The sequence below is a fragment of the Pseudorca crassidens genome, chromosome X (genome assembly GCF_039906515.1).
Source record: "Pseudorca crassidens isolate mPseCra1 chromosome X, mPseCra1.hap1, whole genome shotgun sequence".
In the NCBI taxonomy this organism is placed as follows: Eukaryota; Metazoa; Chordata; class Mammalia; order Artiodactyla; family Delphinidae; genus Pseudorca; species Pseudorca crassidens.
The window spans coordinates 71,367,266-71,394,836 of NC_090317.1; the positions used below are offsets into that span (position 1 = coordinate 71,367,266).

At 49.7% G+C, this 27,571-nt stretch overlaps 2 protein-coding genes across 8 annotated transcripts in view; one reads left to right on the top strand and one right to left on the bottom strand.

The window, feature by feature from the left end:
• Window positions 1-27,571, bottom strand: part of NHSL2 (NHS like 2) — a 276,883-nt gene that overhangs the window by 9,699 nt on the left and 239,613 nt on the right. Inside the window, exons 3-8 of one of the 6 annotated variants that reach the window (XM_067722882.1) lie at window positions 11,430-11,585; window positions 8,445-8,572; window positions 7,943-8,138; window positions 5,957-6,088; window positions 2,395-4,722; window positions 785-917 (exon numbers count right to left, since the gene is read on the bottom strand). In XM_067722882.1, the coding sequence (XP_067578983.1) occupies window positions 785-917; window positions 2,395-4,722; window positions 5,957-6,088; window positions 7,943-8,138; window positions 8,445-8,572; window positions 11,430-11,585 (3,073 nt within the window). The other 5 variants (XM_067722888.1, XM_067722885.1, XM_067722883.1 and 2 more) reach the window with 5 other exon arrangements.
• RTL5 (retrotransposon Gag like 5) lies at window positions 11,914-16,639 on the top strand. 2 transcript variants are annotated; one of them, XM_067722889.1, is made up of 2 exons: window positions 11,914-15,387; window positions 15,663-16,639. In XM_067722889.1, exon 1 carries the CDS (start codon window positions 12,040-12,042, stop codon window positions 13,756-13,758), a length of 1,719 nt encoding a protein of 572 aa, XP_067578990.1. In that variant the 5' UTR covers window positions 11,914-12,039; the 3' UTR covers window positions 13,759-15,387; window positions 15,663-16,639. The 2 variants fall into 2 exon arrangements, with proteins under 2 accessions (XP_067578990.1, XP_067578991.1); XM_067722890.1 differs by having other exon boundaries at window positions 16,062-16,639.

Sequence of the window (27,571 nt, forward strand, 5' to 3'; positions counted from 1 at the left end):
TTCATATAACTTCACGAATGCCAGTGACACAATCTGGGAACTTCTATGCAACAGCCTTGTGAGCAGTCGTACTTACCAGCTTTCTTTCTCTCCACTAAGTCCTCAGAGTCCCTTGTCTGGCCCCCTGTCCCTACATTCCTTTCAATGCCCACAGCTAGAGTCACTTGGCCTATGCCTGCAGACTCAGTCCTGCCCAGGTTCTGGTACCAAGGAAGAATTTAAGGAGTCAAAGCTAGTAGCTCAATGACTCTGAATCAAGACAGCCCATGAGCTGATCCTGTTCTGAACTGGTGCTCCAACTCCAATAACTGGGCTCTTTCCTGTTTCCTCATCACGGAGCCCATGCTTTGTGCTTCTGTCCAATAACTGGGTCCCCGTCTGGTCCCCCTTTGCCTAAGCTCCTGCTTTGATGCTCGGCCTGGTGCCCCACTTCACTTCTTGATGAGATTTTTTGGTACAAGGAATTCTGTGAAGGGTTAAATGTCTCTGACTCTAGGCAGAGCTGTGAGAAAGCAGATGGAGCCACAATAGGCCCTGGGGTTGCTAGGAGACGAGGGGCCTCTCACTCTGCACCTGGTCCTCCCTTCCCCGCCTGCCTCTCTTCCATTTCACCCAAAGATGTCAATGAATTGGAGGTGGTGAGGCCCTGGACTGGGTTCACTACGTGGGTATCTGAACTTAGTCTCCAGTTCCATTCTAAGCATTCTGCTTAGAGGTAGCAGTTTTTCTTCTGGTATAAGAAGGAAAGGCAATTATAATAGGAATTTAGGAAATTTGTCCAGACCTGTGGATCACAGTAAATAAATCTTCAGTTGTTCGTGAAGCCACAAACACATCATCATCATCTTCCGCAATCCATTCGGCTGTTTTATCACTGATTACACTTTTTTCTTCAGTTCTTGGTTCCATCGAGCTCCCTAGGCATAAGAACCAGAAGGAATGACTTTGACCACAATTGTTAGGACAAAGCACATTCTCATATGTATTTCATGTGATGTTCAAAGCAGCTCCAGGAGGGCAGCAGGGCAGAGACTTGCTGTCTCCATTTTGCAGGGGAACAAAATGTTCCTAAGGTTAGTGATTTGGCCAACAAAACATGGAGGGGAGTGATGAAGATCAGCCTGGGTCCCTGTTCTCTCGTGCCTTTTCCATTACAACAGGTTGCCTGAGCATTCTCTCGTTTTAAATGCATCATTTTTAAAACTCAAGGAGCTGAGAGCAATCTAAAGCAATGACTCAACCAGTGGGTGGGAGTAGGACCTATCTGAATCTCAGAGGGAGCCTGTGGAGTTTGAGGAAGCAGATTCTAAAATTACCTGTGGCTTTGATTTGTTTGCTTGTTTTAGTTGCAATGATTTAACTTACGTTGAAAGTCCAAATCAGCTTAAGGAAGGCCATAAGATTTTGATGTTTGGTGTTAAGGGTTTCAAAAAGGATGAGAAACATGGATGAACCTAGAGGACATTATGCTAAGTGAAATAAGCCAGTCACCAAAAGACAAATACTGTATGATTCCACTTATATGAGGTCCCTAGAGGAGTCAAATTCATAGAGACAGAAAGTAGAAGAGTGGTTGCCAGGGGCTGGGGGGAGAGGGTGATGGGGAGTTATCGTTGACTGGGTACAGACTTCAGTTTTGCAAGATGAAGAGAGTTCTGGAGATGGATGGTAGTGATAGTTGCACAACATTGTGAATGTGCTTAACACCTACTGAACTGTACACTTAAAAATGGTTAAGATGGTAAATTTTACGTTATATGTATTTTACCACAATTAAAACAAAGAGAGACAAGAAAACCCCCCAAAAGGATGAGAAACATTTTCTAGCCTGGTCTTAAGGTTCCAGGAAGAGCAAGGCTCAAACCATCCAAGAAAATGAGCCCCCTTTCCTCTAGAAAACACTAAGAGAAGCTGCTGCTGGTAACATATTCCACTGCTTGAAGCCTTCCAGCCTGCCATAGCGCTTGAAACTCAGGATGGGAGGGTACTGAGTCCCGCGCATGAAGCTAAATTCATTGTGGCTGGTGAAAAGTGCCATACGGTGACGTGGAGAGACAGTGCCTAGGGCAGGAGATGCCTGCCTGAGGAGGAAGATAAGCTCCTAAGGTCCTAGGGTGCTAAGACCTAGTTTGATTTCATTCGCTCAGCACTGGCGGTTTCAGAGTAGTCTGGCCCAGGCTGGGCCTTGGAGATCCACCCCTGGGTTGGTCCCGATCCCAAGGGCAGTGAGACGGATTTAGAGTAACTCAAACCCTCAAGAGGTGTACCCTACTGATTTGGTCACCCTGGGATCAGGATCATTATCTGGGGGCATTTGCTTCTGCCCCTGGCACTCTGTCCTCACCCTCACCTCTCCTGGGATTGAAAGGAAAAGCCAGCAGACACTTTACTAACCCAGAGGGCTTGCCTCCCTTTCACTGTCAGCCTGTGGCGTGGAGGTTGTCCTTGTACCCGCCGATGGCAGGTGGTCGCTAGTTGGTAGACACTTGGCATCTTCCTCCAGGGTGATGATGGGGCTGAGAGGCAGCCTTGGTTCAGCCGTGTAGGCCTCCATTTGAGTTGCAGGTGAGGTGAGAGGCAGGTACAGCACGCTGGGCTTTTTTGGTACAGGAGGTGGAATCTTGCCTTTCTTTTTCTCAGCTTCTTCTTGGCTCTGGAGGCTAATTCTTTCAGGTAGGGCTCTCCCCTTGGGGCCCTCATACTCCGTACTTCCCTGGGGAGGTTGCTGTGTTCCTGAGAAGAAAGCACCAGAGGAACTGGAAAAAGGCGTGAAAACAAGAGATGAGGGTGCTGTTGACTCCCCCAGGGTTCTGCCCTCAGGGAAGCTGGAGGACTTTGGTTTCCGCACCACCGTGTATATATCTTGAGGGAGTGGCCTCATATGTTGAATTGAGGTCTTGGGGGTCATAGCCAAGGTAGGCGAAGTTAGTGGGTACTCTTCGGGGACAGACGGTGGCTTGTGGACCAAGCTTGGAGGCCTTCGGGCCAGTGGGGGCTTCTCGGCTATGGGAGGTTTTGCCTTTCTCTCTGGCAAGGTGAAGACTTCAGCTCCTGACTCCTCAGCATAGTCAGGGCTCTCAATATCATCTTCCGGTTCAGACTTGCTGACTGACCTCAGGCGAACAGAACGTAAGTCAGACTGAGTAACCATGGGCATGATTGGCTGGTTGGGGCTAGTTTTCTGGGCCAGCTTGGCCCCAAAATTTGTATCCGAGTGATGCCGGCTCACCTTGGTTTTGCTTCGGATGGAGATACTCATCCCAGACAGGTCCAGGTTGGTTGAAGAGGTCAACGGTAGGTCAAACGATAGCCGTGACTTGGACATTTTCTCCACTGGTGATGTTGGGGGTAGTGATGACTTCCTCTCAGGTACCACTGGACGCACCCGGACACTGCCACTTGGAGGGGGCAAGTGGCCCAGGGTCAAGGACATGGAGACAGTGGGTGTTGGTGTCTCTGACTGGCTGGAGTATCCACTGGAGGGTGACATCAGCCCAGTGGGCCTTCCTGGGGAGGATACCTCCCTGGCCTCCACCTCGATGGAAAGCTGGGAAGGCGTTGTGGCTCTGGAGGTGGAAGGGGAGGCAAGAGACTCTGAGCTGCCCTGAACTTGGGTGCACTCAATGACTGTGGTGCCAGTGGCAGTGCTGGAGCTGGACAAGGATTGGTAGGTGTCACCAGACTTCCAGTCAGTAAGATACCAGTGGTGGGCGAATTGTGTACCTTCTGGGTCTTTGAATGTTGGCACAGCTGGGTGACCCTGAGTATCTGGGTGGGATGAGTGATGTCCTTGGTGTTCCAAGGAGAGGCAAAGGCTCCTGGGCCTCTGGTCCTTGGGTAGCGCTGACCCACCGTCTGGCAAGAGGACTGGTTCATCTTTGACCAGTGAGACACTGCGAGTCGGTGGGGAAGGCTTCTTCTTGGCCTTCTTGAGTGAGATGCTCTTGGACCTCTGCCTTCTTTGCTGGGCCTCCTGTTGGGCGCTAAGGGAGGCAATGTTGTCGGCACTGTTACTGCCCTCAGAACTTGTACTGGCATAAGGCAGGGCACAGGCTTCACTGGCCTTCTGCTCCTCGTCATAGTCCACATCCGTGGTGCCTGTGTCTGTGGGTACAGACAGTGACCGCTCCCGGAACCTGCTGGCCCCACCTGGGCCTGTCTCCAGCCTTGAGGTATCACCAGTCAGGAGGCCAGTCTTGGAGGGTCGTTCTGATACGTGCCTTCGTTGAGTAGAATGCTCAGAGTAGCCAGCAGACCCACTGCATCCTGCTGGGGTATCACGAGTGACAAAGAAGGTAGCAGCCTCCTTAGGAACCAGAGGTGGCAATGTGTGCAGAGAGATCCAAGAATTCCCAGAGGAAGGACTTTTTCCATTTTCATTGTCTTGACTGCTCTGAGCAGTGGCACTTGGAGTCACGTAGGTAAAAGCATCTCCCTTCCAGGAAGGGGAGAATGTTGATTCTGTTGGTCCATTGCAAGAACTGGGGACGCTGTACACCATCCCCATGCTCTCCATGCCAGGGACTTTTGTGCCACCACGTGCCTGGAGAGGTTCTTCCGGATCACTAGAAGGATTTCTCAATACTGGCGAGGTGAGATTTGGTAACTGAGCTTCCTGACTGATGGCAACTCTTCCGTGAACACCTCCCGGAACTGAATGGCTGGGCTTGATGTCTGAGGTGGTAGAGCAGGCCACACTGCCTGTGGGGCTGTTGCTGTGACCTGGGGGAGGTAAACACAGAATGTTAGTGGTGCAGCCAGGGATCCCCCAGCAGCAGCTGTCACTAAAGAGACGGGAGCACCAAAGTTTTGCCAAGAAGCATTTGCCAACAGCTTGGTCAGAATTTCTTGGTTCTTCCTTTCCATAGATGAGGATACTGGGGACATTGGGTCCTTGCCCATCACCACACGGTGAGTCACAGGGTGCCCTTGAATTGTCCAGATGGCTTCCAAAGACTTTCCAGCTTTGAATATGCCTTTCAGAGCTGAAGTGGCACGTGGGACTACCATGGGTTTTTTCCAGGCTTTCACCCCAGGCTCATGAAACGACCACAGACCTCAGCGTTCACCTCCTCTGAGATGAGAGCAGAGGCTTTCGAACTGATAAAGGACAGCAGTGTGAACTTCAGCTCCAGCAGTGCATTGGGAGTATGCCACAGCTGGAAAGTTCAGAGTCTGGTTGCATTTTTGACACCTGTCACTGTTTAACTTGGCAATAGGAAAAAGTGAGAATAACCTACAGATGTGAGGAAACGATTCAGATGTTGAAAATCCCCAAAGATTTTCTCATATACACAACAATTATTGTATCATGATGATGTTATATGATGATGATGACAACGATGACGACTACTCTTATGATAATTTAGAATAACAGCCACCATTTGCTGAACACATACTATGTACCAGGCACATGGTAGGAAAATTACATACAATAACTCTGATCCTCAGGAACATTCCACCGGGTTGGAATCATCATCCCCAATTTACAGATGAAGAAGCTGAGGCTCAGAGAGGTTAGGGAACTTGGCTAAGGCCTCACAGTTAGTAAGTGGAGAGGCCAGAATTTGTATCCATATCTCTCTGGTCTGTGCTCTTTGGATGGCCTTCATTTAATGGCAGTGATGGTTTTGTGAAGATGGCACTTTTAGCGATGATTTCCCCTCTTAGGCATCTATCTGCCTAAATTCGAGATACATAGTTATATTCCACTTATAATGGGAAATATATACATAACGAATTTATTAGCCTGGGAGACCTGCTCTCCATATTTGGTTGCTGCCCTTGACAAAAGGTCCTTGGTTATCCTTAATTACTATATTGGCTTTTTCAGGACATCCAAAGTCCCTCCCCCCCAATCATTCCTGTTCCCTGTCACAGCAATACCACTTGGGTTGCAGAAATGGTGAGAGTGAGCAAGGGGAAGGGTTTGGGGGATCAGCTATGGTGGGGTCACCTTGGTCTCGCTGGGAATAGTTAGAGAATCCAATAATGGTCCGCCTCCGCCTCAGGGTGGACTTGGGGTTCACGGCTGTCTCTGTGTTAAACAACGAGTGTCGCAAACTTGCATGTTTATCAAACTGCTGCCCTGTAGCCAAAATAAAGACACTTGGGTGCATCCTGGTTTCTGTTTACAGTATGGCAGAAACTGGCCTGAGGTTGAGAGAAGGGATGATGGCAGTAGCGATGAGCATGAATAGCATCCAGGCAGGCGACCCTTCTTCCCCATCCCTCCCAACTTGGCCCCGGGCACCCGCAGCTCCAAAGCACGCATGCTAGCTTTCAGAGGTCCACCCGAGGTCACCTGTGAGTCTTAGGTGGCCGAGAGCCATGGTTTTCAACCCTGGCTACATATCGAAATAAACTGGGCAGCTTTTCAAACTCTAATAACTAGACCCCACCTCAGAACACTTAATACTCTGGGAATAGGGCCCAAATAGAAGCATTTTCTCAAACTCCCCAGGTGATTGATTGTTCAGATGTACAGCCCGGGGTGAGAACCACTGGAGTGGAGAGACATGTTGAGACTAGATATTGCTTGATTGCAATCTCTTCTCAGATCAAAGCCTTTATTCAGGCCGATGAAGACAGTGTCTCCAAGAAGCTGCGCCATCCCTCCCCACTATCCAGGAAGCAGTCTGATAGTCTGCCCTCCAGGCACCTGATCACATTTGATCAAAGTTCGCCCCTGCGTGGTGATTGAGATCTGTTTTTCTCAAAGCACCCGCTCAGTCTTTGCTCCTATGGAATTGCTAGGGCAGGGGCAGGACGGGGGCAGTGGGGTGAGGTTTGCTGCTCCCCTGCACTGTCTCTCATTCAGCGGCTGCCTAACCAAACCCTCCCCTCTCAGCCCCATGGCCACATAGGTACCCCCCTCCACAGAAAGTGGCTCTGTGGGCAAAACACAGGGCCAACCTCGTTGACAGCAAGGTAGAAGTTCAAAAACAAAGCACCCACCATCACTTTGTGAGTTTCTCCTCTCAGCCCTCACACCTCATAGTACATCTCCCTAGGCTCTGGGCTCTATTTCCTGTCTCTAATTTCCTGAGATGACACCAGTGGCGCTGGATTACCCCATATCCAGGGAGCGTCACCGCCTGTGGCCAGAGCTGTCCTCAACATCTTCATCAACTTTTTCCAGCACACCATGGGCTGGCACTGGCTCACAGGGTGCCTCTGGTCCCCTTGGGTTAGGAGGTCTTGATTTCATCAGGCCATTGGCCCTATCTCCTTCTGAAATGACTGACCCTCTTCCTCTTCCACTTACAGCCGGTGAAGTGTGGAGAATGAATTAATAATGGGCATGGTACAGGGTGCCACATGTCCCCAGAGACACAACCAGCTGAGCTGCGTACATTATTTTCCCCATCTCAAGGTAGTACTGCATCCCTCTTTGGTCTCACACAAGTGCAAGAGGCCCACCTCACTAGGAGACTGAGTGATGACTCAAAGTGCCACAAGGCCCTTGGTCTGTACTCTGGGTCTGATCCTCCCGTTTAGTGCTCGCTTCGGCAGCACATATACTGATCCTCCCGTTTACCACCAGCACTCTGAACCCCACACTTCCCCTGCAACTCCTATCTGTGTTCTCCAAACCCGGCTTCTGGCACAAGAAGTCTTCTTTCCCCAAACCAAACATAACTCATACACTCTAAGTTTCCACAGATGCTCCAAAGAGCACATGAATTCATAAGGTTTTAGAGTTTTCTGTTAAGAGAGTTTCCTTTGCCATCAAATGGTCTCAGTTAGTGTGGCAGCGCCAGTAGAGAGTGAAGAAAGAGCATGCCTCCATTCCCGGGCGAGAGCCATGACCTTGACAGTGCAGGGTGAGCCAGTAGCAAAGAAAGTCTCGCTCCCTCCCCCAGCACCCAGTGCATTTGGAGAGGATGATCTGTAGTTGGCATGGAGGGAAGCGAACAGAGGCGATGCTAAACAACTCTACCGGAGACATTGATGGGCACGATGTCAGAGTGCGTGGGACAAGGCTGAAGCCATCGCTTCTCCTCTAGGACAGGCAGAGGGAAGGGACTATTCCAGGCAGCTTGCTTGTCGGCTGTGGTAGGCAGGCTCAGGGAGGCCTCAGGGGCCCTCACACCCTGCATGGTAGTCTCATCCTCGCTCAGCTGCCATTTTGTGGGCTGTTGGGAAAGAAGGTGATGGGAAGGGTGTGCTCCCGACTGGAGACGAGCCGTGCCCACAGAATGGCTGTCTAGGCAGGGTGGTTGGAGGCTTCATCTGGGAGGCAGGAAAGTGTGGACAGGCTGCCAGGCCGGACGCCTGCCGTGCAGGTCCCATCTCGGCAGGGCCTCAGGATGGCTCTGCTGGTGAGCAGAGATGAGCAGCAGCTTCCAGTGGGTAATGTAAGCAGTTCCAGGTTCCCCGTCAATGGGTGCGGGGCGAGCTCTGCATGCTGGCTCTCCCAGGTGGGGGAGGAGGCAACTCACCATCAGTACAAACTCCAGACGCCTGGCAGACTGGGGCCTTGGGCTGGGAGTGGGCTCAGGGGCCTCATCAGCAGAGCGGAAGGTCTGCCCCAGAAGTCTGGCCTCCGAGTACTGTTCCTCATATTCTTCTGAAAAACAGCACAGTGGATACACACTCTAGGGAGCCACAGCCAAGCGGTGGGCCAGGGAAGGACCATGAGCTTGGGGCTCCTGCTCTAGCTGCCAGGTCTGACTCTCATTGTTTCTTTAGGATAGTTCCCGGCGTCTGAGCCATTTGGGAATGGAAAAATGCCTACTTCCTATGAGGAGAAAAGACAGTCAATGGATTTGAGTTGTGCTGGTTCGGGGACCAAGCCTTTGTCTCCATGGCCCCCACCTTAAGTGCTCAACTCAGGAAAGAGGCTCAGGATGCAGACGCCTTTTGCTACTCTCTGCTGCAAGATTCTCTCTTTGAAGTCCTGCATCTCTTCAGGTTTTCTGCAACCCTACCAGGGACATGACCTGTGTGAAGCACAAAGAAATTTGCGTTGGGAAGTCCAACATGGAATGCTCCCTTGGATGCTGAGAACTCTTACCTGAGCCTCTGAGGGCTCGGTTCCCTGCACCTTAGTCCCACTGTGGGGGGCATATCAGGTCCAGGAAGGAGAGGGAAGGTGGAGGTAGTGGCGGAGGAGAAAGGAGAAGTTCGGGGGCATCGTTGCGGAATAAGAAGGATGCAGAAGATTTGAATGGGTTTCATTTAAGTGATGAATTCAACGAGTGAAGGAAGTGAGACTAAAGAACAGTCAGGACTCTGCACATTTGAACAGAGATTTGAAGAATCATAGAAACTTGGGGTCAGGAGGGGCCTCGAGGGTTCTCTGGTCCAACATCCCATTCTGGGCTCCGGCTTCCTCAGCATCCCTTCCAGGTGTTTCTTCAGCCTCCACACACACCTGCCTGCAGAGGAGGGGAGAAGCCTTCCTCCCAAGGTGGCTCATTCCATCCAAGGACAGTTGGGGCTTTCAGGCGTGTCAGGAATGTTCTTCCTTATCTTGAGGTAAATTGGCCTCCCCCTAGGTTTCCACCCACGTGTCCTCATTCTGCCCATGGTGGCAACACAGAGCACACTGACTCTTTCTTTCTGCATAGCAGCTCCTCTCTTATCTGAACACAAGGCTCATGGTGTCCCTTAGAATCTTGCTTCTCTAAGCTTGCCACTGCCCTGGCAGGGAGGTGGGGTCATGGCCGTTGTTCAGTTGGGTGGCCCCTCCGCAGTTTTCTGTTCTCCGTAAAAGTTACCCTTTGTTGGTATGGATAAATGACAGCTAATAAGACCTCTTTTCACTTTTAATGTTCACTCAGCAAATATCCTCTTGGGGATCCAGCCCTGTGCCCGGTGCTTCTGGAAACCGGAGAGTAGTAAGAGATGTGATCCTTTACATTCAGAAGCCCAGTCTGGTTAGGTGGACAAAATATATACCTAGGACTAGTAGATGAATGAGTAAATGAATGAACAAATGAAAGAAAAATCAGTTCGGAACTATACAAGTCCTCTTGAGCTGGATGGTACAAAGGGCCTCGTATGAGTGCTTAGTGAGGGAATGATGCAAAGTGCAGAACTAGTGTTAAAGGTCTTTTTCGATGCGGCAAGAATAGAACTTGGAAGAAAGTGTAAGGATTGGAGTGGGGAAGAGGGAGTAAGGGCTTTTAGGCTTGGAAAAGATGCCCGAATGGGAGAGTGAGTGCCTGGAGGGTGTAAGGAGCTTGTGACTAGCACTGGGGTTTTACTTGTATTATTTTCTCGAGATCTAACTTACCTAAAGTGCACAGATCTTAAGTGTGCAGCTCAGTGAATTCTGACACATTCATGCCCCTTGTAACTGCCATCCAGATATTTGTAGCACCCCAGTAGTCTCTCTCATAGCACTGAGTTTTAATCCTATTGCCACTTACACTGGATAAATCCCTCTGGTCAATGTGTACGTTCTTCACATTGTAAGGTCCTATCGGGGACCACAACTGTTTTTTTCTTTTACATTAATTTTAATATTGTGTCTAAATCAGCCTATGTTCCAAAGGACACAGACTGGGAGTAGATGTTGCATCTTATCTGGGTCTCTCCAGCTGCAAGATACTCTTGCTAATCAGTTTATGGACACCCTATTTTTAATTCTCACAAAATCATGCCATGTGGGGAAGTGGAATCCCCATTTTAAAGATGACTGACTAATCTGAAGCTCAGAGAGGTTGGGTAATCTGCATAATGTCACACAGCTAGTTAGGTGTGGGATTCAAATTAGATTCTGACTGTCTGATTTCAAAGTCTCGGTTTTCTCATTCTGCCTGGTGCAGGCAATCTGACTGCTCAGGCATTATGGCTGGGCTGTTTCTCTGGGTTGTGTGGACCCAGCTTTGTGTACAAGGTGCTCATCAGTATACTTCAGAGACATGGGGTTGGGAATTGGGGATGAGGTGAGCTCTGAGTGCTGTGTATTGGGCTTACTTTGGTGAGGCAGGAGCGACCCAGGAGATATGTGGACAAGGTTATTGCAAGAGCAGAGTGAGTGAAGCCCAGAGTGGGAGACCCTACAGATGCCTCTTTTGTCTTTGGGCACCGGGATTCCAAAGACTTGGGTGATGTTGCAAGAGAAGGCCTGAGGGTATGCGGGCCCATATTGCGGGAGTCTCTCATCCAGCGCTCTTTGTAAATGACTTGACCCATGGCCCTGCCTCGGCCTCTGTCCCTTTTCCCCCAGAGACTACTGAACTGAAAAAAATGAGGGAGGGGGACCAGAGGGTGTAAACAGCCCATAGAATTAGGGCTTTTGGAGTCAGTAGTCTGGAAGGTGAAAGATGGAAAGTGTGTGTTTTGTTTCTCAATAGGTTTTCTACTATTCTCTCTCTTTATCTCGCGAGTCCCTGTCCTCTTTCTTCGTCGCCTCCCTCCAGACGCTATGCATCTGTCCCGTGGGCTCCGGCCGCAGCCCCCCTCCCTCTCAGTACCTTGCAACAGGCTCTGGAGATTGAGCTGCGCCTCGCGAAGCAGCTCCTCTACACTCGGGGGCCTGCCCGAGGAGAGGAACACGTTCACTGGCTGTCGCCATGACGACCTCGAGTGGGCAGTCGCTGTCGCATTTTCCCGACCCGAGTTAGCTGCAGCTAGGGAAGGAGAGAGGCAGTGAGAGGCGCCGCCGGCGAGGGGGGGGGCCGGGGGCGGCGCGCGGCGGCCAGTGGGCGCCCGCGGTTCCCCAAGACCCGCCCCGGCCGGGGGTGGGGGGGGGGGTGGCGCGGGCCACGCTTAAAAGGCGGGGACGCGCCAGCCGCAAGATTTTTCCTCGACAGATCGTGCTGCAGTCCGTTCTCTCCCTCGCCACCAGCCTCCGCCCGCCCGATCTTCGCCTCGCTGCCTCGCCGCCCGCCTCCTCCGCCCGGCGCCTCCTGGCTCCCGCCGCCGCCCGCCCTTTGCGCTCCCCGGGACGAGGTAACGCGCCCTGGGCCGAGCCGCCGGGCCCTTGCCCTGGTGGGTGTGGCTCGGCCTCCCGCGCGCCCCGCCGCGGCCCCCGGCTCCCCATCCCACCCCCGCCCGCAGCCCCAGGCCCCCTGGCTAGTCCTGATGTCCGAGGCGGCCGGGAATCTCAATAGCCTCCGCATGGCGAACGTGGCCCTGCGAGAAGAATTAAATGCCCTTCGTGGGGAGAATGCCAATCTGGGCCTTCAGCTCGGCAGAGCCCTGGCCGAGGTCAATTCCTTGCGGGGCAATGTCTCGAGCTACATGCGTTGGCCGGTGCCCGTGGTGCCCGTCCTTTCCGAGGAGAACTTTGAGTTCCCGCTCAGTGAGATTGACGCCGTTCCTGAGGGAGAACTGCCCTTCCTGTGCTGGCCTCCCCCGCGCGCCGAGCCCGAGTACGCCCCAGACGAACTGTTGATTAGCGTGATCCAGGATTGCGGCACCTCCGGCGGGCCCGCCGACCCACCCCCGCTGCCCAGCCCGCCCCCGCCGGCGCTGCCCCCACCCTCGGCCAAGGAGCTGCCCCCGCAGCCTCCTCTGCCGCCGCTGGAGCGGCCCGAGATAGAACCCTTCTCGGGCGACCCAGTCTACCTGGCTGAATTCCTGATGCAGCTAGAGACTTTCATAGCCGACCATGAGGATCATTTCCCCGGGGGCGCTGAGCGGGTGTCCTTTCTGATCTCCTTTTTCGCTGGTGAAGCCAAGGACTGGGCCGTCTCAGTCACCCAGGAAGGAAGCCCCCTGCATGCCAACTTCCCGCGCTTCCTGGATGAAATTCGTAAGGAATTCTGTGGCCCCATCCCCCCAAGTGTGGCAAAAAAAGCCATCCGCAAGCTCAAGCAGGGAGACTGTACCCTGGGCAGCTATGCAGATGCTTTTCAGTTCCTGGCTCAATTCTTGTCTTGGGATGACTGCCGCCTTCAAAACCAATTCCTCAAAGGCCTGTCAGAATTCTTCCGCAAGGAGCTCTTATGGTCAACTGAAATGGCCGACCTGGACGAGCTGATTCTCGAGTGCGTGGAGATAGAAAGAAAAGTGCGTGTCCCCAAGCCAATCCCACTCCCTGGGGTTCGCAATATTTTCTTCCCTTTTGCAGCAGACCGTAATCTTGAAGGTGAAGAGGGAGAAGAGTGCCACAGTGGGGATGAAGATGAAGAGGCATGCAGGCGCAAGCTCCAGGACAAGGACCAGGGGAGGCATGTGAGAGCTATTCAGCAAGAGACCAGGGGGGAGGAGAGGGGGAAGAGGGAGGAAGAGATGAGGAAGAAGGAGCTGAAACAAAAAGGGGAGGAGGACAAGGAGGAGGAAGAAGAAGAGGAGGAGGAAGAAGAGGAGGAGGAAGCAGAGGAGGAAGAGGAGGAGGGGATGAGGAAGAAGAGGAAGAAGGAGGAGGAAGATCAGAATAAGGATGAGAAAGACGATGAGCATGAGGGTGGCCGCCAGGAACCGGAGCAGGAGCTCGAGCAGGAGCCAGAACAGGAGCAAGAGACAGAGGATGAGACCCAAGATGATGACCTGGATGAGCTGATGGAGATAGAGCCCACCTATGCCAATGCTTCATCCCAGACTTCTGGCTACTATCATGAAAATTTCCTAGATGTGTCACCTCCCATCATACAGCCCAGCAGACGTAGGAACCAGAATCGAGTCCCACTTCTGGAGGGCCTTCCAGGTACCAATTCACCATTCTACAGTTCGCCGCCACTGATTCGCCGGGCAGGTCGCCTGGGGCAACGCCAAATACGACGCCGTCCCCCGGTGCTATTCCGCCTCACTCCGAGGCAGGGGGGCCACCGGGCTGCGCGGGGCCGCATTCGCGTGTGAGAGCCGGGGCGAGCTGCCCCCACCCCGGAACACACCCTTCCACTGCGTCCCCTGCCCCTGCTTTCGCTGCCACACCTGCCCCATTGACCGACCAGTACTTAAGGGAGTTCCAAACCTGCAGAACCCGAAGAAGACCTGGAGAACTCCAGACCTTCCTGCGACTGTGACCGGGGAGTGACACCAGGGAAAAGAGGGCTCAGCAGTAGCTGCCCTCTTGGTGTGCACACTGCTCCGTCCTGCCGCGAGCTAGAGAGCAGGTGTCTGGGCCTGTTCCTGTAAATGAACTGGTCACCCTCTTGTATTTCCCCTCTAGTTGTTCCCAGCCCTCACCTCTCCTGCGTTTATTCACGCTGTGTTCTATGGTTTAATCCTCTGACTAGCTAACCAGGACTTCACCCAGTGCCTCACTGCTCTGCCCCAGTGAGTGAAAGGACAGGCTCCACTGAACTCTTAAAGCCACTGAGGCCACTTACTAGGTATAATCAGTGGAGAGCAAATGCTATCAAGAAACGGTCCTGGAAGCCTACACTTGCTTCAGGTCACCCCTCCAGCAGGAGGGCCCTGAAGAACCCCCTCCCTCTAGCCCAGTGAGAGTATGCAAAACCACGTGTCCAGTGGACCACCCAGCTGAGACCTGACCTTGACTGACTGAGCAAGCTGGTTCCACCTTCCCACAGACTACAGGCTCAGGGCCTCAGGGCTCTCCAGATCTGGGACCCTCTCCTCTTACTACATTACCCTCCTGGGCATCCCCAGTGGACAGAGCCCAATGTTCCATGCCCTACCCTTTTCCTTGATGTTGCCTAGAGGGTAGGCAGTTGGGTGGGGGAGCCAGAGGAGGAGAAAGCAGCAGCAACAACTCAGTTTGACCTTGTAAGGAGTGACTCTTTCCTTAGGGACGGTGGTCTCCTCCCCCGGCCAGGCCTTGAACTGCAGTCTCCAGCCAAAGGTCTTGGCAGAAGATTTGCCATCCTTGGGGTTCCAGAGGTGGCCTAATTGGCCTTCCCTTCCCAGACTGCCAGAGAGAGAGGCCCAAGGCCTGCTCTTCAACTCCAACTTAAAGGACTCCTTATTTCTGAGAGTAGAGAGGAAGGTCCTCTCTACAGAGACTTCACCCACTGCAGCCTTGCAGTCGGGATGACCTTGTGTCTCTCACATTCGGGGCAAGCCATGGCCTGGCGCTGGGCATCGAGTAGGCGGTGAGGCCTAAGCGGTTGACTGCCTCCTAGTAACTCCTGGGGCTTCTGGGTCCTAACCTAGGGGCCCTCATAGAGACCTGCTGCTTGCCTTGGGTCCAGAAAACACTGCTTCTGCAGTGAAAAATACACAGTATGTCACTCTGGCCACAGAATGCCAGTCAGATCCACTGCTGGCCTGAACTGCCCTCCACACTGGGCTTCCTGCACAGGGCCTGGCAGCTGGGCAAGTGCAGCCGAAGTGTCTGAGGCCAAAGGGAGGAAAACATAGTAAATTAAGCCTCTGTTCCTCACCGGAGTCTGATAGGTAACCTCAGCCCAGCCTTAGGATTTTGAGCCCAGAGGCAAGAGGAAGGAGCTGGAGGAAGAGGAGTCATGGAGAAACCCAGTCCTCCGGCTGGTTTCTGGTGAGGTCTCTGTTCATCAGTGGGAGGTAAGAAGCCCTTTTGTTGCTCACACATTTCTCAGCCTGGGGATCGGTGGAGCCAAGTTCCTATAACCTGTTGCTATCTTTTAAAAAGGCTACTACCCCCCTCCTCCAAAGAGAAAAGTAATACATAATCATTATAGGAAAATTGGCAAATAGAGAAAACGATAAGAACCCCAAAGCCCCAAACATTCAGAATCCCACCACACAGACGCAAGCACTGTTAACACTTTCTTTCTAGTGTGTTCTCACTGCGTCTTTTTTTTTTTTTTTTTTTTTAGCGGTACGCGGGCCTCTCACTGTTGTGGCCCCTCCCGCTGCGGAGCACAGGCTCCGGACGCGCAGGCTCAGCAGCCATGGCTCACGGACCCAGCCGCTCCGCGGCACGTGGGATCCTCGCGGACCGGGACACGAACCCACGTCCCCCGCATCAGCAGGCGGACCCTCAACCACTGCGCCACCAGGGAAGCCCCCTCACTGCGTCTTTTCAAAGCCAAGACCATCCTGCGAGCTCTCGATCAGCAGGATTTAAAATGGCTGCCACCTATGCAGTCACACAGACTGAATCATTTATTTAAGCATTCTCCTAATGTGTTGGACATGTCAATTGCCTGGTTTCCCCCATCCCCACCAGTGCAGGAGTAAATAACCCTGTAAAGAAAAGTTTGTCTGTTTTTCAGCTATTTCCTCAGGAGAGAGTTCCAGAAGGGGAACCGCTGTTCTTCAAAGCCGTGGACCCTGTTTGCTGATGGTCGACACGCTGGCCCTGCTGCCCACGTGCCTGCCAGAGAAGTGCAAAGGACAGGTGCCTTGCACACCCATCTCCAGGGACCCCTCAGCACAGGCCCTGCCTGTTCCCATGGTGCTTCTCATCCTGAGCCCGTGTAGCTTCAGCCGGGGAAAGGGCAGATGAGCAGTGAGCTGGTTTCTGGCCCTCTGGTGGCAAGGGGGCTTGGGCTCCCTTTGACCCTCTTCCCCCCTTTTCCCAGATCTTCAATATTGTGATGTAACAGCCACAAGGGCTGTAAGAGGAACTATGGGCTTTGGGTGCTTTCTTGGGTTGAAAGAGGGGTGGGTGGGGATGGGGGGGATGCATGCAGGGGTATGAAGGCTGCCCACAGATTCCCAGAGACCCGGGAAGAAATCGTTTGAAACCAATGTGTTATTGTATATTGTTGCATTACTGTGTTGTGAAGATGAGAAATCGTTCTGTATGCTAAAGCTTTCTCCTCAATAAAAAAGATAGAGGGTGTGTAAAGACTGTGTCTCTCTGGGTTACTGAGCAAGCACAGAAGCCCACCTAGGAGGCATTAGGTACTTACCAGGCACTTCGCCTGGATCAACCCTAGCCTGAAGCCTTGACGTCCTTCGATGAGGAAACTAAGGGCCCTAGCCTACCGAGTTTGTGGATGGCAGAAGTTGTCAGGAGGGAAGTGGAGGGACTAGGTATCTTGAAGAACAGCATTAGTTCTCCACTAATATAAAGACATAAAGGTATGAGTGGTCTAGCCCTACCCTACCATCCTATAACAGTGCTTCCCCCCTGGCCCCCAAACACACACACCCCCGCACACACCCCCACACACAGGACTTTGGAGGGAGGGAGGGGGCCCACATCGGGGAAGGGGGAGGGCCCTTCCACTTCTTGGCACTAGATGGTGCTATGGGACACCAGTGAGAAAGCTGGTGAAGATTTTTAAATACATCCCTAGAGCAGTACACGCAGACACCCTCCAGCAAGATTTCACTGCTCCTCACAGATTGTGGGGGCAGAAGAAACTGAATCCCATTCTGGGATTTGCTCAAGTTTCCCAGCCATGAGTTGAAATTTCTTCCCCTGGAACAGTGGGTGAGAACGTTTATGGACTAATACCCCCTACCAGGTATAAGTGCCGTTCCAGGCACTACACATCCGTTATCTCATTTCATCTCACCCCCATCTTACAGATGAGGAAACTGGCTTAGAGAGGAGAAGTCACTGGCCCAAAGTTTACAGCTGCTAAGTGGCTCTATCACAGCACCGCAGCTGCCCATTCATCAGCTCCAGGGATGCTTCGCCCCTCTCTGCCTCCCCTCCAGTGGCCCTCCTGTTTCCCGGGTCTGCTCTGTCCTGCCCACCTGTCCTCTTGCCCTGCCACTGTACAGGCGTGCGGTGAGAAACAAAGCCAGGCATCAGAGTTGCACTTGCTTTGCCTCTTTATGGGGAGGGAGGGAGGGAGGAAGCCAGCTTGTTTCTGACTGTGTGCCAGACACTTTCACCACATTTCATTCCCACACTCAGTGAGGCAGGTAATGGTGTTTTCTTTTAGAGCTGAGGGACCTGAATTTCAGAGATATTAGGTTGCATGGGGGACTTGGGTCTTTGTGACTCCCAGACCCATACTCTCTCAACTCTGATACTCCATGCCCTTTCCCAGGAAAGCCCCCTGACGAGCTCAAGCCTCAACCTGACTGGATTCTGGGTCTTTGCCAAAGCAACCAGGTATGCATCAGGTGCCCTCTCTCTGGAGGCTCCAGAACCAGTCAGTTCTGCCCTGCAGGGAAGGGCCTGCAGAGCAAGCCAGGCCAGTGGTAGGGCTGAGTTTACTGCGATGAGTATGCATGAGTGTGTGGCTGACTGCCCCTTCTGGGGAGGAACCGGGCTGTGGGGCTGTGAGCAGCATCAGTGAGCACTAGGGTTCCCCTTTCTGCTTCAGGGGGTCAGATAAAGTCTCCAGCACCCCCTGGAGTTTCTCACGCCATTGCAGGTAGGGAATAGGTGATCCCAGATTGAGTGTGCGATGGCCCATCAGAGCCGGCGGGGGAAAGTAAGAGCAGGGTCAGCCTTGCCCACCCCTGCAGTGGGGAGCCCTATGAGTATAGGGGAAAAAACCCTGGATTCCATTCCGGCCCCACCACTGACTGGATTTGGGACCCTATGTGAGTCCCATTCCTGCTCAGAACACAGTTTCCTCATCTGCCTAGTCCCTGGGGCCCAGCACATGGCTGGATACACAGTAGGATCGCAACCCCAGTTTGGTACATAAACTAAGAAGTGAGTGAATAAATGGGCCGCTGGATGGAGACCTAGAGGTAGCTTGCCGAGGGCATCTGCAGATGGCATGAAGCTTGGAGGACCAGAGGATCCCCTCCAAAATGGAATCAGGAGCACCCCCGCAATCTCTCTAACTTGGAAGCATGTACTGAAATGACCTTTACTAGGTGCACTTGTGAGATCTTGCAGTTAAGTTCCGAAAACCATCTGCAGAAGCCCGAGTGGGGAAGATGTGGATGAGAAGAAACTTGTGAAAAAAAAATCTGAAAACCTGAGTTGATGGGGGCTCAGGATGAATCAGCAGACTGCCATGGCTGCCAGAAATGCTAATACCTTCTGGGGCTGCTGCAACAGAGTGAGTGCGAGACCCAGGAGATGGACAGGGCCCACCTGGGATCCTGGCTGCCCAATGGAAGGTGACCAGGTTGCATCTCACAGAAGCCCTTTTGCATGCCCAAAATAGGAAAATAGAGCAAAAGCCAGGAAGAAGGAAGGAAGGAAAGAGTGGGGGCAGTAGAAGGGTGACAAGGATGGCAAGAGTCATAAAAACTCTGTTCCCAAGGTATGGAGGAAGGCAGAGAAAAGCTTGCTGCCTGTGAAGCAGGCTTCACTGTTCCTCTCATTCATTTTGTGAGGAAACCGGCAGCTCAAGGTCACTTGCTCCATTTGCAGAGTTTTACTGTGAACTCCAGCGGTTAGACCTCCATAACTCTTAACCTCCACCCTACACTCACAACCCACGCTGGTAGAATCAGAATGTCCAGGAATTTCTATTTCTGAAAAGCTCCCTAGGCAATTCTACTGACCAGCTCAGCCCAGTGCAGAAAAGAGCATTGGGGACCAACTAGCCCGCATGATATTTAGCAGCCAGTTTGGTCCTGAGACTTCCCATAGAGTTCCCTGGAGCAGGAACCAGCCTGGAGATCCTGAACTAGCACACAGTAAGTAATCAAGAAATATTTGTGCAATGATCCCCCAGCATGTACCATGATCTGGTGTGAGCTCGCCCCTCCAGGACACCTGCTTAGATCGCACCTCCTGAGAGAGGTGTGCCATAGGATCAGTGCAGAAATCTGACTTTGAGAAACCAGGTCCTAAGCCTTAACCCTTGACCGCCAGAACTGACTCCCCTGGGGCCTTGGCCCCTCCCAGGGGATGAGGACAGGCATTAACAAGGCAAGAGATTACCCCCAAATGGGGATGGGGGCTCTACCTCCGGCTAGCACTTCCTGCATCCTGCCCAGACAAGGGAAAGCTCGGCAGACCACTTCTCCCCAGGGACTCCACAGACACAGAAACACAAAGCCCAGGGTTCTCGGTTGCCCTGGTAACAGCGGGACCTACTTGGAAGAAAATAGTCTCTGAAAGGCTTAGGAGGGTGGATATTTCCTTTGACAGAGGGCAGGCTCTGACCTGTTCTTCACGGCCCCTGTGCCCTTCCTGCCTGCCACACAGAGGGGTACAGCTGGGGCCCCTCACCTCGGCTACTCTCCCAGGAGGGCAGGGCCAGAAAATAAGGCCCTGGCTTTTTATTCTGCTCTTGCTGTGTACTGTTAATACGAGAAAGAGGCTAAAGTGGAAGGTGTTAGTCTGTGAATTCATGGCGACTGTCCTCTGGCCCAAGGAAGCTTTTCCCTCCACAACCAAACTTGAGGAGGGCAAGTGCCCCGAGGAATTGCCGGTTTGGTCCTACCTCCTCCTCACCACTTAGTGCAGACACGTGAGCCAGAAGGAGTGTCACAAGTTCCAGACTCCTCCCCACCCAGTTTAGCCCCCCCCATCTCTCCCCTGGACTGCTGAAGTAGCCTCCCTGCTGGTCTAACCAGCCTCCAGTCTCAACTCCTAATCAATCCACCTTCTACACGCCTGCTTGTGGTGTGGGTGGGCATGGTCCTTTGAACGCACAAATCTGCTCCTGTTGCTCCTATACAAAAACCCTTCAATAGCTTTCCTTCCTCTATTGGAAGACTTGTGGACTCGGTTCTGGCCTTCCTCACTAGCTGGTTATAAATAAACTACCTATGCCGTCTCATCTGCCCATGCCAACCTTCTTCCCTCTTCCATTCAGTCCAAACCCCAGACATCCTGAATTACTTTCTTCTTTCCTTACATCCCGGGCCCTTTTATGCCTCTGGCCCTTTGCGCACTCTATTCCCTCTGCTTTAAAAATTCATAAGCATTCCTGGCCCCACTCCAATTGGCGATCTCCTCCACTCCAAGACCACTTCCTCCACGATGCTGCCTTCACTCCCCAGACAAGCTCCTGCTTTTCTGAGTCCCCAGTCACTCCCCTGCCCCTGACCCCAATGCTCCATAAGGCTTGAGCAGAGGCTGGTTCATGACCCCAAATGAGCTTGGTGCTCATTTGTCCCCTTTGCACATGGGGGCTGCACTGGCAGTAGCCTTTGGGAGGAGGACTGGCTTCCTGAGATCTGGCTGAGGGCTGACGGTATGCAAGTGGAACTGGGAGCACCACCCCTCCCCACCCCTCCCCGCCATCAAGTTGGAGGTGTGGACAGTAGGAATAAGTTGGGAAGGAAAAGCAGGAGGGTGCAGAGCTTGTTGTCCATTCCCGACTAAGCCCCCTGTTGATGGTCCCTGTCTCCTCTTTGGGGGACCATCACTCCCAATCTGTGATGTGGTGGAGAGAGACATCTGCTGGGCTTGTGAATCCCACAGACCTGGCTTTGAACTCTGGCTCTGCCATTTCCTTGTGTGTACCCTTGGGTCAGTCATTTCACCTCTCTAAGCCCCAGTTTCCTTTTTCTAAAAATGGAGATAATAATAGTAGATATTAGTGAGATAATTGATATGAAATGACAACAACAATAAAAATAGCTAATACTTACTAGCACTTACTATTGGTTGGGCACTAAGCGCTTTACACTGATTAACTCATTGAATCATCACTACAACCCTATAAAAGTGTAGGTAGTGTTATTATTCCCCATTCTGAAGGTTAAGAAACAGCAGGGAAATTTTAACTTGCCCAATGTCACAGCACTAGCATGCTAATGCTTTCGAGCCCTCCAGTAAGCCAGGGAAAGTTCTGTGGAGCAGAAATGAGGCCAGTGGAGCAGGAGAGTGCCAAGATCCAGGGCTGGGGTCTCAATCCCTTTTAGATCATGGGTCCCTCTAGCAGTTTGGTGAAACCTCTGGACTCCTTCTCAGAATAATGTTTTCAGATGCATAAAATATAATGCATAGAATTAAAAAGGAAATGAATCATATTGAAATAGTTACAAAATACTTTTAAGAAATTATGATCTAGTTATGTTACTACTTTAATAATGCATTAAGTTACAAGACTGAGTGGCAAGTCTATAGATTAGAAGTTTTGAAGTGATGATGAGCATAAGTAACTTTCTTGAGATACAATAACTGTAATCTGATATGAAAATATTTGTGATTTCTATTGGGGATAAAGTCACAGATACTATTAATACTATTATGCTGGCTGCCTACATTCCTAGTTTGAGGAAATGCTAAATTTCTGTTAGAGGTTAGTGGAAAATGATCAAAAAATTTTCCCATCCAAGTTCACAGACCCCCTAAATTCTTTCCACCCCTTGGAGGTCCATAGAGCTGAAGATGAGAAGCCCTGCCCTCGGGTGTCAGAGAAAAGACAATAGCTGAACTGTAAGCTCCCAGGAGAAGCTGGGGGCTGGCAGAAAGACAAGTGTGTGGTTTCTCTTTCAAGAACTGTTTACAGAAATCATGAAGTCTGGCAGCTCCCTCTTCCTCTTGGTCCTGAGTCAGCAGCCCAGGGTGGGGCTGAGGCTGTCACACTTGGTTTGAGTTTCAAGCTCACCACACACTCCTCCCTAAGAGTTGATTTGTTGCCACTTCCTTACCAGTGAAATCTTGGTGGGTTTTGCTCCATTTTAAAATTTGGACTTGCTTGCACACACAGATTTCCCATTAGTCTGGAAATAATCTTTAAGCGAACATTTTATTGGCTCGAAGACATTTTCTGAGCTAATGGATGCTTCTGCCCTAGCACCCCAGCCAGGCTTAAGTTTTGCAGAGAGAAGGGGAAAGATCACCAACTGTGCCACGCACCCCAGAACACCAGTCAAAATCGGCAATTTCCCAAAATCCCAAATGCTTTTTCCTGACTTCCTGACTTTGCCACCTGTCAGCTGAATCCCTGCCAAGCAGGGCAGCACAGTCTGGGTGCCATGGCCAAGGAGACAAATGGTCAGAACAGCAGTAGGCCTCTGCTCTTCTAAATTGCCTCTGCTCCCATTCAAGACTCAAAGAGCACTGTTCATCAAGACTAGGCCCCAGGCCTACTCACAATGCCTTGCTTGGGGGTCCCAGCTGGCCAGGGTCCGCTGCCTTCTGCTCTTCTCCAGGCCCCCATATTTACTCAGAAATGAGCAATACTTGGCTGATGGCTAATGTGCTAAAAGGGCTGCACGCTTAATTTTCAAAGTGAGAGGATGAGATTGTGATAGCTTTATGAGCTATAGCCAGGGGCTAATAAAGAGTCTGGTTCGCAATGAGTCTGCCTCAGTTAGTCGAGGGAACAGAATAGTATGCTTTGGGGGTTCAGATTGAGAGCTCCACATGCTGGAGTGTGAATAAGACCTATTTTCTTGACTATAAAAGAAATATATGTATGTTCTTAGGTTGGCCAATGCTCCCAAACATAGGCAGAAGGAGACTGAGGACCAAATGAGAATTCCAAAGAACTTTGATTAGCTAGATTGATCAAGAATAAAAGAGAGAAGACCTCAATTACTTAAATCAGAAATTTAAAAGGGGACATTACAATTAATCTTACAGAAATTAAAAAGATTATAAAGGAATACTATGAACAATTGTGTGACAGTAAGGTATACAACTTAGATAGAATGCATAAAGTCTTAGAAAGACACAAACTATTGAAAAGACACAAAGAAGAAACAAAAACTCCAAATAAATCTAAGTAAAGAGATTGAATTAGTAATCAAAACTACTCATAAAGAGAAGCCCAGGGCTTCCCTGGTGGCGCAGTGGTTAAGAATCTGCCTGCCAATGCAGGGGACACGGGTTTGATCCCTGGTCGGGGAATATCCCACATGCCGCAGAGCAACAAGCCGATGAGCCACAGCTACTGAGCCTGCGCTCTAGAGCCCACGAGCCACAACTACTGAAGCCCGTGTGCCTAGAGCCCGTGCTCTGCAAACAACAGAAGCCACCTCAATGAGAAGCCCATGCACAGCAATGAAGAGTAGCCCTCCTTGCTCGCTGCAGCTAGAGAAATCCCGCGTGCAGCAACGAAGACCTAATGCGGCCAAAAATAAATAAATTAATTTAAAAAAAGATTGACTTAAAAAAAAAGAAAAGCCCAGACACAGATGGCTTCTTTGATGAATTCTATCAAATAATTAAAGAAGAATTAATGTCAGTTCTTCACAAACTCTTTCAAAATATAGAAGAAGGGGTAACACTTTTCAACTCATTCTATGAGGCCCGTATTACCCTGATACCAAAACTAGACAAAAAGCATCACAAGAAAAGAAAACTACAGACCGATATCTCTTATGATTATGGACACAAAAATCCTCAACAATATACGAGCAAACCAAATCCAGCAACATATAGAAAGGATCATATACCATGGCCAAGTAGGATTTATCCAAGGAATGCACAGTTGTTTTAACACCTGAAAATCAATTTATGAAATAGAGTATATCAATAGAATGAAAAACAAAAACATAATTATTGCAATAGACACAGTAAAAGGATTTAACAAAATACAACACCCTTTCATGATTAAAAAAGAAAAAACCTCTCAACAAACTAGAAATAGAAAGGAACTTCATCAACCTAACAAAGGGCATCTGTGAAAAACCCACAAGAACATGACAATAGCAAAACGCTAGAAGCTTTCCCTCTAAGATCAGGAATGGACAAGGGTGTCCCCTCTCGCCACTTCTATTCAACATTGTACTGGAGGTTCTAGCCATGGGTAAGAAAAAGAAATAAAAGGCACTGGAAAGATTGGAAAGGAAGAAGTAAACTATATTTACAGATGACATGATCTTGTATTATATATAGAAATCCTAAGGAATCTGCTAAAAAAAACTATTTAAATTAATAGATGATTTCAACAAAGTTGTAGGATATGAAATCAATATAGAAATTGTATTGTAATACACTTGTAATGAACAATCTGAAATAAAACTAAGAAAATAACTCCATTTACAATATCATCAAAAGAATAAAACACTTAGAATAAATTAAACAAAAGTGGTGCCAGACTTGTACATTGAAAACTTACAAGACATGTTCAAAGAAAGTAAAGAAGATTGAAGCAAATGGAAAGACATCCTATGTTCATGGATCAAAATACTTAATATTGTTAAGATGGCAGTACTCTCCAAAATGATCTATAGATTCCAAGCAATCCCGATAAGAAGCCCTGCTGGATTCTTTGTATTAATAGACATTGACAAGCTGATCCTAAAATTCATATGGAAATTCCAGGGACCCAGAATGGCCAAAGCAAACTTAAAAAAGAATGAAGTTGGAGAACTCACACTTCCCACCAATTTCAAAACTTTATACAAAGCTACAGTAATTAAAATAATGTTCTGGGACTTCCCTGGTGGCGCAGTGGTTAAGAATCCGCCTGCCAATGCAGGGGACATGGTTTCAAGCCCTGGTCCAGGAAGATCCCACATGCCGCAGAGCAACTAAGCCCATGCACCACGACTACTGAAGCCCGCATGCCTAGAGCCTGTGCTCTGCAACAAAAGAAGTCACTGCAATGAGAAGCCTGCACACTGCAACGAAGAGTAGCCCCCGCTCGCTGCAACTAGAGAAAGCCCACGCACAGCAACCAAGACCCAAGACAGCCAATAAATTAAAAAAAATTAAATTTATATAAAAAAATAATGTGCTGGGCTTCCCTGGTGGCACAGTGGTTGAGAGTCCGCCTGCCGTTGCAGGGGACACGGGTTCGTGTCCCGGTCCGGGAGGATCCCACGTGCTGCTGAGTAGCTGGGCCCGTGAGCCGTGGCCGCTGGGCCTGCACGTCCGGAGCCTGTGCTCTGCAACAGGAGAGGCCGCAACAGTGAGAGGCCTGCGTACCGCAAAAAAAAAAAAAAAAAAAAAAAAAAAGTGCTGATAGCATAAAGATAGGCATATAGATCAATGGAACAGAACTGAGAATCCAGAAATAAACTCATACTCAAGGCCAGTTGATTTTTGACAAGAGTGCCAAATTCATTCAATGTGGAAAGAACAGTCTTTTCAACAAGTGGTTCTAGGACAACTGGATTTCCATATGTAGAAGAACAAAATTGGAATTCATTCTCACACTCATACAGAATTAAATTCAAATTGGATCAAAGACTTACACATAACAGCTAAAATTATAACACTGAGAAGGAAACATAGGTGTAAATCTTTGAGACCTTGGATTATGCAATAGTTGCTTAGATGTGACACAAATTGCACAAACAACAAAAGAAAAAATAGATAAACTGGAATTCATCAAAATTAAAAAAATTTGTGTTACAAATAACACCATCAAGAAAGTAAAAAGCCTACAGAATGCCAGAAAATATTTGCAAATCATATGTCTAATAAGAGACTTGTATCCAGAATATATAAACGTCTCTTACAAATCAATAATAAAAGACAAATAAACCAATTCAAAAATGGGCAAAAGGTCTGAATAGACATTTCTCCAAGGAAGATATACAAATGGCCAATGAACACATAAAAAGATGCTCAACATCATTATTCATTAGGGGAATGAAGATAAAAAACACAATGAGATCCCACTCCACACCCACTAGGGTGGCTAGACTCAAAAAGTCAGACAAATGTTGATGAGGATGTAGAGAAACTGGTACTCTCACACATTGCTGGTGGGAACGTAACATGGTGCAGCTGCTTTGGAAAATGGTAAGTTCCTCAAAATGTTAAATATGGAGTTGTCATACAACCCAGCCCTTCCACTACTAGGCATACACCCAAGAGAAATGAAAACACGCGTCCACACAAAAACTTGTACATGAATATTCATAGCCACATTATTTACAATAGCCAAAAGTGGAAACAACCCATGTGCATCAACTGGTGAATGGATAAATAAATAAACAAAACGTGGTATAGCCATGCAATGGAATGTTATTCAGCCACAAAAAGGAATGAAGTAATGAGACATACTACAACATCAATGAACATTGAAAGCATTATGCCACGTGAAAGAAGCCAGACACAATAGGCCACGTAGTGAATGATTCCATTTATATGACATGTCCAGAATAGGCAAATCCATGGAGACAGAAAGTAGATTAGTGTTTGCCTAGGGCTGGGGAGGGGGTTCAGGGTTTCAGGGTTCAGGTGTTGAAAATGTTCTAAGATTGTGGTCATGGCTGCACAACTCTTTAAATATATTAAAACCCATGGAATTGTACATTTTAAAATGGGTGAACTATATGGTATATACATGCATTACGTCTCAATAAAGCTGTTGTATACATGAAAAATAACCTTGGTAAGTCAGAAATGTACCACAATATCATACTCAAGTATTAAAACAAAGGCCACAAGATGAGATCAGGGTAGTTTATGTGATAAACTGCAGAAATTCCAGTACGTCTTATTAGATTCCATTGTCACCATGTATCAACAGATATGCTACCATTTAAACGTAAACAGGTTACCGAGGTACAAAGAAATACTCTGTAGAATCAAGCACTATACTCAGATCTTAGTAAACTCTAACTGGAGTGTCCTTGTTCTAGGTTTTAAACCAAAGTTTAAAAGAGGAAAGTGGAGCTGAGAGTAGCATACATGTTTGAAGTTTCAAGCTTACTACACACCTACCCCAATAATTTGACCTAGATCTTAATCTTGAAGTCAGCTATCCTGGCCCTATGCCAGGATTTTACAGCCCAATCAGGAGTCCCCTGATACCTAGATATATGTAGGTGACAAGATGGAGATATAGACCCGCCGGCTAGCTGGAATTATTCCTTTAGAGATGGAGATTTAATTGAAGCTCTCACCAAATATTCAGACTTTTACACAGCAATCATCAAGGTCTTAGAGCTCCCAAGGCCATGCTGACTCTCAGCTGGAATCTTTCTCCCTTCCTGAGGATGAATTCATTGCCCAGCCCTCATGCCCACCTCCCAGCCATCCTTCATG